General features: G+C 38.4%; 1 protein-coding gene across 1 annotated transcript; it reads left to right on the top strand.

The window, feature by feature from the left end:
• Positions 1-121: 121 nt before the first annotated feature.
• Positions 122-14,110, top strand: LOC103385486 (uncharacterized protein C7orf43 homolog). The gene is given in 13 exon segments (XM_017033836.2): positions 122-1,256; positions 2,344-2,427; positions 4,633-4,762; positions 5,393-5,479; positions 5,782-5,902; positions 7,455-7,602; positions 8,167-8,228; positions 9,091-9,201; positions 9,203-9,258; positions 10,061-10,191; positions 10,664-10,857; positions 12,095-12,246; positions 13,329-14,110. Coding segments are annotated over 13 exon segments (1,770 nt in total). The 5' UTR covers positions 122-818; the 3' UTR covers positions 13,385-14,110.
• The last annotated feature ends 187 nt before the right edge of the window (positions 14,111-14,297 follow it).

The raw sequence follows: 14,297 nt of genomic DNA, 5'->3' as shown, positions 1-14,297 counted from the left end.
AATGACATGTAAAAGTCATGCGTAAAGGCTAAAATGCTTTTGTTATTTTCAACGCAATCTATTGGGGAAACGTGGGTATTGCAGGGAAAAGGCAGAAGTATAATGATAATATAAATAAATTATATAATTTGGAAAAGTTTGGCGGCCAGATTAAAAAGCTGAACGGGCCCATCCATCCCCCAGACCTTAGTTTGCACATGCCTGGTCTACTAGAAGATTTAATTGCCAGGTAGGTTTTCACACAAGAGGGTACAGTGTGTCATATATGGTAAGTACTTAATATGGTATTTATATATGGTTAAGTAATTAAATAGAGCAGTAATGCAGTAAATAGAGCAGTAGAACAGTAGATGACTTGATGGTGTGTATAATAGTGAGTTACATACACATATCCAGAGAATGTAGATGGAGGTATACATCTGCCGTTAGATGTCATACACGTGTAAAGCATAGTTGTAGCGTCCTTTCCCTCGATGATTGATTAGTGTAGTCTGGCGAATGATCGCTGTCGGGGATCGCTTAACCCTCTTTTTGCTGCCATTCCCGGAAGAGAATGACTGCATATGTTATGATGCGCAGCATGCTTCGATTTGCCGTTTTTAAACACATTAAAATGACATTAGGGTGTAAGACTTTATAATGCAGTTAGGTTTGAGATACTTTAGCGACGATGCTCTAAAAGCATGTGTTTATTTTTTTATTTATTATTTTTCGGTGCAATATTGCCGCAACACTTATGACTCTGACTCACTGTGTTTACCATGCAGCAGGTGTTTACAGTAGGAACCGGTTAGCTAACGTTCCCCATTGTAAGGTCGATGTCGAGGATCATGTCGTCATTGTGTGATTATTCCATGTATTTTCCCTCTACTCCAACCTCGAACCTCACTGACCCGACGGAGTACACAAAGTTTCCGCGACGGAGGCACGTCTGCCTCGGGGAGGTTAATGTACAGTTCCTGTTGGTGCTGCGGTTTCGGGATAGCGGTGGTGACAGCTGGAAGGAACAGGTTGGTTCCATGTTCGCTCTGACGAGTGTGTGTGTCGGCGAAAGTCGCAAACGCAGAGTCGCTGAGTGTCCATCTGAGTCACCGAGCAGCAGTATTGAGGAAGAGTCCGGGGAAGAGAATGGTGAAAACGCTGAACCTTGCAGAATGAGCGAGGGAAGGACCCGGATATTCTCGCAGTGTCTGCCTCTGCTCATCCACAACAATTCGGTCTACGAGGGTCGACGAAGTAGGACACAATCAGTCAAGGTACATACAGTTCAACACCAACCATTCAGCCTAAATAGGATGTCTATACAGATCTCTTCTATTACCCTTTAAAGCAGGCATGGGCAAACTAAGGCCCTAGGGCTGGATGCGGCCCGTTCAGCTTTTAAATACGGCCAGCCAAACTTTTCCAAATTATATAACCCATCCATTTTCATCCGCTTATCCGTTACCGGGTCGCAGGGGCAGCAGTCGCCACCCAAATCACATTGCACCCCAAACCTTCCTGCGGGTGGTGAGTCCACTGGAAGCTATTAACCGCCCTAACCGGGATTCGAACTCGCCCAGGAGGTGAACCCTGGGGTTCCACACCAATGACAGAGACATTGCCTCTGGGCCAAAGCACCACCCAAATTATGTAATTTATTTATATTATCACTATACTTGTGCCCTTTCCCTGCAATACCCACGTTTTCCCAATAGATGGCTTAGAAAATGATAAAAGCATTTTAGTCTTCATGCATGACTTTAACATGTCATTTATCTTAATTAACACAAATGCTCCATCTGTCTGCTCCTGCCCCTGTTCTATTTTAGGATATTTGTGGCCCACGAGTCAAAAAGTTTGCCAAGGCTTGCTTTAATTCTTTATTAACTCTTCTCAAACAGTGGTTCCCAGCCTTTATCTGTAGTAAAAAAAATGATATTACCAAAAAAGGAAATAAAATTACAGTGTACAATCAGTGCTTTTTTCCAATGTTGCACTAATAAAAACATTTTTATTAATTTTACCTGCTATGGTCCCCCATAGAATAACTATGTGCCCTTCAATGGGGCCCCGCTCCCCCAGTTTGGAAACCACTGTTTTAAGATATCATCGAAGGTTTCTACATTTGAGATTCTTATATATAAATATGTATATTTATATATAATATATATATATATATTGATATTCTTACACTGTTGACAAACAAAAAAATAAATAAATAAATAAATCACAGGCAGTTTAAAGTTAGCACATGTGTGAAAGTTATCATCATATTTACCAGTAAATATGATGGTAAATCATATTTACTTTCATGATTTACCATGCTGCCTTGTGCCTGTGTCCTGTCTTGTCTTTTTACAGGCTTCCGTGGTGTCAGATGACCAGGTCATCTTCAGCCTTACAGTCTCTTTTGACAAGCTGCCAGTCAATACACTCAAAGCCAAGGTCAGACATGCAGTTTTTAGGGTGACTTCAGTTTTTTCAGCTGTACCTCTGCCTGCTTTGCCTTTTGTCCTATTATCGGATTATCATGCTAACAAATGCTTCGACATTGCTAACTTTTAATAATAATTTAGTGACTTTTTACCATCTGATGTTTCCTTATAAAAACCAGTTCCTAGATGTAGGGACAAAAATCTAGGTGTGAGTATTATTACAATTTATGTCAATATGTCCTTGTATGTAGTTTTACTACTTTGTTTTATACACATAGGTTAGGATTGGGTTCCTAGGGCTCAGTGCACCATGGGAGATCCCCCAACAGCCTAAGCCTATAGCAGCATAACTAAGGGATAACTCAGTTTTACCTGAAACATAGCGTAGCATGTAGCGAAAACCACGAGAGAGACATGGACGAGTGAAACCGAGAAAGGGAGAGACACGGACGAGTGAGTCGACAAAGAAAAAAAGAAAAGTGAACAGCGACAATAGGGTATTTAATCCAGAATGGACAGACTCCTTTGTGTTCATACTTCCCACAGGGAGCGCTAAACCAGTGTCTCATATTCACAGAAACTTTTTGCACTTTAAAAGTGCCACTGTGAAACTCCATTATGAGACAAAACATAAACTGTTTGAGCAAACATACCCACTCAAATCTCAAGTGAGATCACATAAAATAAGTAAGTCTCTCGGCTCTATTGTTGATATCTGGCATCTTGGTGTTTGGCTGTGTTTAGTAGAAGTTGCAGTTGCATGTTGTTTGTCCTATAGCTCTTAGACTTTCCTCCATTCATGTCAAGATATTTTTGGAAATCCAAGCTTAAATAATGTGTTGTATTTATTGTATTTGACAAGTCATGCACTTTATTTTAATGTGAACATTGTGCACATTTTATTTTATTTTTCATTATTTTCTAATAGAAAATACTAAATCTTTTCCTTCTGCCTGACTGTTCCATCCCGACCATCATTTGCATATGGAATCCTCTGCATCTGCAGTGTTTTCAACTTTGTCTCTCTAACTATCTGCATTCAGTGTTTTCAACTTTGTCTCTCTAACTTTATTACCGTAATTTCCGGACTATAAGCTGCTACTGTTTTCACATGCTTTGAATCCTATGGCCTGAACAATGATGCGGCTAATTTGTGGATTTTTACGGGCGAACGAAGGGCATACTGCTAGCGATCAATGACTTTGGATAGGCTACCATGTGTTATACTAGTAGCATACGTCTGTCTGTGAATGACTGTGTGCTTATATATGTGCATGGGACACACGAGGGAGAACGAGAGTGAAAGTTGAGAGCAGTTTGAGCGCTGTAATGTTGAAGAGTAAGTTGGTTATACAGGAGCTGTTAAAACTCTAGTCAACCAAGGGGGCTGCACAAACAGTACGCATTAAACAAAATAATGATACATTCATAATGAATAGGACTTGGAGATTTTATGTTTATATTTTTACCAGCTGGTAAATGTGAGGTCCAGCTTTCAGCAGAGAAGCCAAAAATATTCTGGCAAAAGCTGGGCTAAAATCGGATCAGATGGGACACAAAGGGGAGTGAGTGAAAGATGCAATTTTAAGAAGGTGGAAGATAGGATGTAACGGCCAAAAATATTCTGGCCAAAGCTGGGCTAAAATCGGATCGGATGGGGCAGAAAGGGGAATGGGTGAAAGATGCAAGTTTAAGAAGGTGGAAGATAGGATGTAACTAACCAAAGAGAAGTCATAAGACAAAAACTTTGAAAATTTGATATCATCGAAAACTGAAATTTTGAAGAAATAGTTTAAACGAGTATTCTGTGATTCGTGCAAAAGCAACTTTTGTGTCGGCTATGGTGGCGAATAGGATATGAAACGACACAATTCGGGTGTGTTTCACAAAAGAAGAACACAACAGAAAACGTCCAACGGTGTGCAGGTTTTTTCTCTTCAAACCAAACTACGCTGAATTGGACAAAATTACGGCAGCAGAAGTGACCAGTGTTCACAATGGGGTACAACATGCACATTCAAATGCTGTATATACACGAGAGATGTTGGTTTTGCAGAGACATATTTACATTCAAATTGTCTAATTTATTTTAAGTAATATTTTGTTCTGCCTTATAGTCTTATTTTACGTATATTGTTATGTCTCCTTGAGTCTGGCCGCGAGGAAGCGAGGGGTAACTGTTGGCTGTATTGTGTCTGTCTATGTCTGGTGTCAGGTCATTGTCACTGTATGGACGCAGGACGAGGAGAAGGTGGAAGTGAGGGAACATGGCTATCTGACCCTACTGCAGCTCAGAAGTCCGACACACACCTTCAGGCAGGACCTGAAGACCTTCAAGGCTCAGGGTATCGCAACATCCACATTCAAAGTCTTCTTAAATTCGAAGCATATCAAACTTTTTAAAATTATTTAATCCAAACATCTTAAGCCATAACACTGTCTCGACGATACATACAGATGCCAATCCTGCCAGTCACCGCTCAAAGTCAGTCATGTCGTAAATTGGCTGATTCCTGTCACCAGCTGGTCCAATGGTTTAATTGTGATTCGTAAATAATCTGCAGCTAACCTGTGATTATTGAGATTCAAATTTTTCATTTAAAGAATGACTAAACATTCAGACATTCATATATATTTTAACCTCCAATACAAAACTTATATTCATTAAAAAAAGCTTGAATTAAGATGAATTAAGTAACTGCATTACTTTAATGCAATGGTTCTCATTATTATTTTCTGCCATACCCCTTCTTGGGGACATAAATGTGTTCACCTAAGTTACTGGAGTTCATTTTTAGGACAATTGTGGCCTGCGACTAAAAGAGTTTGCTCACACCTGGGCTAGCTGAATCATTAAATGTAGTAGTATTAAGAGTAGTATTAAATGTGTTTAAAACAAAATGTACTTCAAAGTCTTCATTACCAATGCACAAATCTTCATTAATAAAGTTTTTTTTTGTCTTTTATTCATTTAGTCCACACCACTCTGGATGTCCTTCCACCTCCCACTGTCTACTGTCAGCAGATGACTGTCTCGGGAAATCACTTTACTGTCCTCAAAGGTAGAGCAGCAGAAAATATTTCATTTTGCAATAGTACGTGCTGAATTTACCTATCAAAGAAATACTGGTAAAAAGAAAAAAAAAAAAAACACAATCTAAAATAGGATTTAAAAAAAGGTAATAACATTTATATCCTGTGTGCCCAAATGAACAACGTACTTGGTGCAAAATACTGCATTGTGTTTACCTTTGCATGACGTCACTCCTTAATTTTTGTGTTTTGATCTATGAGCAACTTTGCTGAAATGATGTTAAGACAGTAAATATAATACTTTATCAATAACTTCTCCTTTTGTTCTTAGTGGTTAACCACAGCTCTAAAGAGGAAGTATGCATCAAAGAAATGAGGATCCTTCCTAACTATAACTCCTCCTTCCTCCCCATGATGCCGGATGGTTCAGTACTCATTGTTGACAACGTCTGGTAAGTACACATGTATTTGTTATTAAATATTTCAGATGTCTTCCTTCTCTTTGGCTCTGTCAGTTTTTTCCATCCATTCATCCATCCATCTATATATATATATATTTCTTAATATATATGCAGAAATCCTGAATATACACTGATATTGGTGATAATATTCCTCAATTATATCCAGCATATAAAAGGAAAAAAAAAATTCCTAAGTATATTTCCAAAATATATTTAATATATTTATTTATATTTCCTCGTTTGTAAAATTGAATATATTTCAACATATATGTTTCGCATGGGCAATCGTGAAGTTTAAGTCTCTCAGAGAAGGAAAAATTAAAAAATAAGCATGTTTTCTATCAGACAGTAAAATCCATAAAGTGCGTAGGTTGTGGGTGTATGTGTGTTTCGGTTAAAAAAAAAAAAAATCGTTAACGATCTAAGCTCACTGAATCACTGGGGGATTCAGAGTAACGTAATGATAATATAAGGGTGATAAAAATTCTTATAATTCGTTATAAATACTTGTTTGGAAATATATTATTTCTATATGTTATTTGATAACACTGTCAATTGTGCTGACGAAGTAAAAGAGCAACAGTAATGCAAAGAGTGATTTATGTTAACTTTTATTTGAAGATATTTTGTTTGATAGCTGTCATATGACGTAGTGTACTGTGTTGTCTTTAAAATATTGATTTGTTCACAGGTTCCTTGTCGACTCGCGGAAAATGTGTTGTTCTGTAGCGGATTGTTTATTCTTTCTTCCGTGTTGCGAGTGAAGCGTAGTCTGTAAAAAAACAAAGAAAAAAAGGGGAGAAGAGAAGCAGCGAAGAGTGAATAAATAAAGACGTTTATATCGAAGCAGCTTGCCTCGCATTGCTGTTACTTTTTAAAATACTTTTTACGACCCGCTACGTGGGCACAAGATACAGGAGCCTTGCCCGCGGTGGTAGCAGGCGTGGCTCTGCCCCGATAAGGGTGGTGTGGTCAAATACGCTTTGAATTTCTGTATATATATTTAGACTTTAGAATATATATACAAAAATCCTGAATATTTATACAAAAAGTCTGAATATATATACAAAAATATTGAATATACAATATAATATATATACATCTCTCTATATCTCTCTTATGTTGACATTAAGTTACTCTGAATCCCACAGTGATTCAGTGAGCTTAGATCGTTAATGATTTTATGACTGTAATCTGTTCTTATTCTCTAACGTATTTATTACATTTTCTATTACACAGCATTCACTGTTTTCTTTTGTAATACTTTAACAAATATAACCATGACATATGTAGGGGCTGTTTTATGGGGATCTCCTGTGCTGCCTGGTCGGTGGTAGCAGGCGCAAGCTGTGCACCAGTACGGATAGTGTGGTCAAATACACTTCATATTTTTGTATATATATATTCAGGATTTTTGTATATATATTCTGGATGCCATTCTATATATTATATATATATTATTTAAATATATTAGACTTCTAGTCACAGGTTATGCTTCTGACCATGTTACATACATGGTCTTTTGTTGTTCTTCCTTCGAAAGCCACAAGTCATCCGAAATCACCATGGCTTCATTCTATCGGATGGACAGCAAGTCATCACATCTACCAAGCACCCTGAGTGCCCTGGAGAAACAGAACTTCCTGTTTAAGCTGCAACTCCAAAACAGGGCAGAGGAGGATTCCAGTGAGGTGAGACGTAACAATGAAAAGCATATTTGTTTTTGTCCTTTTTCACTTAATTAGTCACCAAATTATCCCTCTGAATAAGTCCTAACCAAAAACTATTCAATGTAACATATTTGGTCCAAAAGGCATTATTTATTTACTACAAATAATTTGTCTTTGCAGATGGGTATTTAAACTAAAAATAAGTCACAGACTTAGATTTTAGACTTAGATTTTAGAATATCTTTGTGTGTGTCTTTCTTCAATTCCTGCAAATATGTCAGAACTTTGTGTTCAAATAAACACGCCCAGGTTTCACACCAAGTCCATTGTGAGTCAATTGAAACTAAAAGTTCATTATATGAACTTTATAGTAGTTATATAGTATTTTTTTTAAAATACTATATAACATTTCAGTGGTTGAATTTTAAAAAAAATACTATATAACATTTCAGTGGTTGATATGTTTTAAATAAGAAGTTTTTCAACTAGCATGTTTTTTTTTTCTAGTTTCACCTGTAACCACATGTGTGAAGTCACGTAGAATAGAAGGGTAGGTTTATTATGTTAACATATGTCTCTTCATAGGGTTTGGAAATCCCTTTGGTGGCTGTGCTGCAGTGGTACACTCCAGGACTTCCTCTAACCAGGTAACTTTTAACATATGGTATTACTTGCAACTTTATTTTTGTGCTTACATGGACATTGAACTGAAAAGAAGCACAAGCTCAGAAATAAAAAAAACACTGAGGTGAGCTGCAATGGTCTGCAGGTCTAAGTAGTGCTACAAGTTGTGTTAAAAACTGAAATACCGTAATTTCCGGACTCTAAGCCGCTGTGTTTTTCTCACACTTTGAACCCTGCAGCTCAAACAATGATGCGACTAATTTATGGATTTTTACGGGCTAACGAAGTTCATACCGCTAGCGATCAATGACTTTTCTGGTAGACTACTGTGTTATACTAGTAGTGTATGTCTGTCTGTGCATGGCTGTGTGTGCATATGCGAGAGAGAGTGAGAGCGGTAGCGAAAGTTGAGAGCAGTTTGAGCCCTGTCATGTTGAAGAGTGAGTTGGTTATACAGGAGCAATGTTAAAATATTGTTTATGTTCTGTTGTGGTCGGAGTGGCTGATAATGAAGACCCCAACTTCCCTGTTTCTGTTTACCTCTGCTGCGGTCAAGCACAAAGTGAAGGGAGTTAGCCCCAGAGCTAATGTTAGCTTTGGCTCTGGAGAAGAAGATAACTAAGTCTCCCCTTATAGCTTGTAGAGAGAAGTCTTATAGAGAAGTACGGCCTATATATGTACTTTTTTTTTTTTTTTTTTTTGAATGGGTGCGGCTTATATTCAGGTGTGCTCAATTGTCCAGGAATTACAGTAATTAAACGTAGCTTTATGGTAATAATGAACGCATCAAATTGACAGATTAACTTGTGTGTATCTTCACTTCTCAAGCAGTAAAAGTTAAGTTAAAGAGTTAACTCTTTTTCTTTCCCTTTCCTTTGTCCACAGTTTAATCAGCAGCTGTTACTCCTTGCCTAGCGTTCACTTATCTCGTCCTCAGCTGGTGATGACAGCTTCCTGCCCGAGAGCCGTCAGACCTCTGGAGCCTTTCTGGGTCAAACCTGCTGATCGATCTTCAGGACTTCTTGGGTGTACGTCTGATCTGGAACTCTGATGGTAAGAAGCAAGTGTTGTCAAGATACCAACATTCTGGTATCAATCCCACTACTAATATGTGTTTTGATAAGTTTTGATCACTCATTTCTGATACTTTTCCAAATAAAGGGAGAACATACTATAATATGTGTTTTGATAAGTTTTGATACTCATTTCTGATACTTCCTTTATCCAAATAAAGGGAGAACACAATTATAGAACTGTATGAAATAAATCAAAATAGGATTTGAAATACTAAGCTTTTCACTTTTTTTGTTGTTTTAATGTTACCATGATTTGAATTTGATCAAATATTTTATTGGTTGAACTGTGTTGTAAAAAGCTGAGCTACAGAACAAGTGGCTACGAGTTAACTTTTGTTTTTTTTGGGAACATTTTTTGTGATCTCACAGTGTGAACGGTAAAAACACAATTATTTTTAGAATCCTGTTCCTGCAACATGTCTCTGCTGGTCCTTTTGGTGCTTTTTAAAGAAATCAATTATAACTCTGTTGCATCTATTGTGCAACACACAACTGTATATACAATATTTGGGGCTTGAATATGCGTTATAAGGCTTTATACCACGGGTGGGCAAGCATTATGGCTCAGGGGCCACAGTGAGGTTTTAAAATTTGACAGTTGGCCCTGTTCATTGTCAGAGGGATGGAGGGATTTGTGACCCGCTTGTAAACCAAGACGTCAGCTTCTTACGTAGCCTATGTGGCATTTAGGTGTTCAAACAGAATGTGGGAAGCATTTCTTCCACAGACTTTTCATGTTTTTCCCTCCGGTGCCTCTTTTGTTTTCTCTTGCTGTTCAGCTCAGCGACAGAACAACAGGTTGTCAATGGTGTTGTGTCAATCTCCTGTTAACAACCTGGGGCAATGCAGGAAAGGCTCCATCCTGACATTCTGTGTGGCTTTTCAGATCCTCACAACTGGACTCTTTGAGGTAACAGGCCATTTACCAGCGCGCTCTCTTTCACTCTCTACTTCCTCTCCTCCTTCCATCTGACTTCCTGTCTTTTTTTTTCCTTCCTTTTTTTTCTTTAGTTCCTCTTTACTATGCTCCCCTTGTTTTTCTTTCTTTCTTTCCCCCTCCTTTCTTTTTTCACTCGTTTTGTTTATTCCTTTGATCCCCTTCATTGATTTTCCTTCTTTCTTCTGTTGTCCTTTCATTTTTTTTTCATTCCATCCCTTTTTTGTTTCTTCTCTTCTACTTTCGTACCTTTCTATACTTTTTCCTGCCTTTCTATGTTTCCGTTTATCTTCGGTGTATTTTGTAAGCCCGGGCAACAATTAACATTTTTTTTGCATTGTTTTCTGCAAACACTTTATCACGTTACATTTTATTGAATCCCACACCGGTACGCACACTGGCACACCAGTCGGTCAATACTTTGCTGTGTTCTCCTACTTCATAGCTAAGCCAGCACATGAAACTGAAGCTGCAGTTCACAGCCTCCATGTCTACTCCTCCTCCTGCACATCTTCCTCCTCAATCACCTGAGAAAAGATCCCCATCGCCCAGCCCTGTGGCCCGGGAGCTGCTGGACCGACAGAGTGCTGGACGCTCTCATAGCTTCTCCCACCAACCATCAGTCAAAACACCAGTCAGGTGAGGTGGAGTCCTTTGTCTTCATTTCATGACAATACACATACGGTAAACAAATGACAGAAAATGAAGCCCACGATAGAGATCTGTCAGTTAAAAAAAAACTCTCTCCCTACATCCTTGAGTACAGTGGAACCTCAAGATACGAGTGTCTCGACATACGAGTATTTCGAGATACGAGCAAGCCTTCGATCAAATCTTTGCTTCAAGATACGAGTAAAGATTTAAGGTTCGAGCACACTTACAGACGCCGACATTAGGTGGCCAAGCACACGTTTGCTTCACGTGTTTGGCGACTATCATGAGCATCGCTTCCGTATGTAGCGTTATCTATGTGATTTTCTCTCTGTTTTGTGCATTGTTCTTCATAATAGTGATGAGTCCTAAGAAAGCATGGTAGTGAGAAGAAGAAACGCATGAAATTGTCGATAAATATGAGCGTGGTGCCTGATAAAGAAAGAATACAAATTGAATTGAATAGAAAAGTAAAAAAAAAAAACAAAACAAAAAAAAAAAACATAAGTTGAGTTAATTCTAAGTTCATGTAAGTTACGTAGTGTACGTGTAAGGTACGCTACGGAATTAAGAGTCTATGTACGGGCCAACTCTCTTCCCTCCTTTCCTCCCTCCCTCCGCCTCCCCCCTACATGCTGCCATTAGCCGTTACTGTATCCTCTGTCTCGAAGGTAAGAACTCACAAATCACAATTTAGTTTATATCACAGGAATCCTTATATACTATAATTTTTGTGTGTGTACGTGTACTGTATGTCTCTATAGCAGTGGTTCTTAACCTTGTTAGAGCTACTGAACCCCGCATGCTTTATATTTACCGGGGGCGTGTCATCATGAATCATATGCGTCTGGTGTGTGTCTTGTCCTCCGCCGAACCCCTAAGACTGACTCACTTAACCCCTGGGGTTCGATCGAACCCAGGTTAAGAACCTCTTTTCCTTTTGTTATTAGTACTAATAAGGGAGTTTTTTAGAGGGCCGGAATGGAATAATTTTTTTTCTGGTATTTCTTATGGGGAAAAATGATTCAAGATATGAGCACTTCGGCTTAAAAAGGGCCATATGTAAGCAAAGAGTGAAATGATGTCTCAGCTAAAACCCATCTGTCTTTATTGATTATGTCAATATTATCACATAATTAATGCATAATTTCCATTTTACTAACCCCGTGCCACACAGCAGCCTAACCATCTTTGTCTAACGCATGTTCATCTGCGGCTGTTCTAGGCTAAGCAGTGGGATTGGTTGCCCGGCTGTCACGCCTCCTGTGGTACCTTTAGTGGGCAGAACCCGCTACCCTTCCTCTGACCACAACATTATTACAGCAGACAAAATAGCTAAGAGAGAGTGCAAGGTGTTGGTGCTCAAACACGATGCAGGTACAGCATTCAATTTATTAAGGTTTTTCTTCTTTTTTTTCATCATATTTTTTGTAGCCTCACAGAATATAATGTTGGGCAATAGAAGATTTCAATAGTATCTATATTCGTTAAATCAGGTTTTTACAAGTCTCTTGAGTAGTGCCCTCTTTTGGAAATAAGATATTGTTGAGCTCACTCCTCACAATAGTCAGTACATTTATCTTAATGTGGTACAAATAAAAAGAATACTAAAAATTGGATTTATTAGATTAATTTCCCATATAGTATATAGTATTCCTATATAGTCCTAATGGCTATATAGTTAGATGAATCAAAGAAGAAACTTGAGGGATTTAATAGGGCAAGTGGAACTAAAACTGCAATCTGATTGGTGGAGAAAGAGCAGCATTCTGATTAAATAAAAAAGAGCAATGTAATTTGAGTATAATTGGATATAATCAAGGAAGAAAAAGCAGAGATCAGTGCGCTAATTCAATGAGACTAAGCGCATGATGGGAAAAGAAAAAGAGTGATCTGACAGGATGAGAAGAAAAGGAACAGTTTGTTTGGAATTAAAAAAATAAGGAACTAATTGGCAGACAATAGGCAATCTGAACACACGAGGAAAAAGAACAATGTGATTTGATTATAAAGGAGTGATCTGATTTGTGGAGAAAAAGGAACAATTTGATTGATAAGAAAGTGGAGCCATCTGATTGAATAAGAAAAAATAGGGATCTGATTGGATTATAAAAACAAGCTATTTGATTGGAGGACAAAAGGCAGCAATCTTATTTTTTAAAAAAGGAGAAAAGGAGGAGTTTGATTGGATGGGAAAACATCTCGTCATCTCGTTGAATGAGAGAAATGATCAATCTGATTGGGTGACACAAAAATAAAGAAGGAAAGATCCGATTAATGCAGGAAAAGGCGCAATCTGATTGGATGAGATCAAAAAGTGATTGTCCACAACGGAAAGTTCAGTTTCTTTTGAGTAAATTTATCATGGATTCTTTGAATACCATGACTTGCACCAATGTCAGTGGCTGTAGTTGTGGTTATCAGATACAGCTTTGTCGCTTCCCTTTTCATCCATCCAGGTGAGGTGATAGCGAAACGTCACACTGAGAAGTTCCTCAAACCTCCCAGAGCATGAAGATATGAAGAGAGTTCAGAGAAGAACTGGTATTGCTGACAGTTTTTTTTTTTGTTTGTTTTTGTTTTTCTGCTGCACTACAGAAGTTTTCATTTCACCGGTTTGTCATTTCACTTTAATTCCAAATGCCCTTCATTGCTTCAAAGTTTTGTCAGGTGTCTTTTCTACTGTAAGGGCAACATTTTCTACAAGCTTTGATTTCTTTTCAGTCTTTTGGGGTTGTTAAATTTATTTTATATTATTTTTAATCAGCGTAAATGGCAGCTAGCATATAAGTGGTATTCACTAAAGAAAATAAGAGTTGCTGCTTGTGGTCAATTGTAGCAGGGAGGTATATGTTTCTCTCTTCATAAAGTTACAATTATACTCTTCATACACTATGCAGGTGATCTCGTACCTTCTTTGTAAATATCAGTCCTCTAGATACATCGGAATTGCGTTTCTGTGCCGTGATCTGACTCGATTTTCTCCAGAAGTCGGAACTCACCTTCTGTAAATTTGTGCCTATTTCACTCCCCTATGGCACGATCCAAATTAGGTGAACAACCGGCGAATATGAATAAAGCCGCCTCTTGGTATATTTTTCGCACAGCTTGCCAGTTCCTGTGTTAAATTTGTTTTAACGCCTTACATCAGAATGATGGAACCAGACTTTCTTAATAAATTTATGGGATGGTGACAATACAATACTGTATCGGTCCGTTGTGGTGAAGAAGGAGCTGAGCCGAAAGGCGAAGCTCTCGATTTACCGGTCGATCTACATTCCTACCCTCACCTATGGTCATGAGCTCTGGGTCATGACCGAAAGAACGAGATCCCGGATACAAGCTGCTGAAATGAGCTTTCTCCGCAGGGTGGCAGAGCGCCCCCTTAGAGATAGGGTGAGGAGCTCTGTCACACGAGAGGAGCTCGA

This window comes from Cynoglossus semilaevis, chromosome 1 (assembly GCF_000523025.1).
Source record: "Cynoglossus semilaevis isolate Cse_v1.0 chromosome 1, Cse_v1.0, whole genome shotgun sequence".
NCBI lineage: Eukaryota > Metazoa > Chordata > Actinopteri > Pleuronectiformes > Cynoglossidae > Cynoglossus > Cynoglossus semilaevis.
Note: the sequence above shows the minus strand (reverse complement) of the source record. Positions and strands in the feature narration are given on the sequence as shown.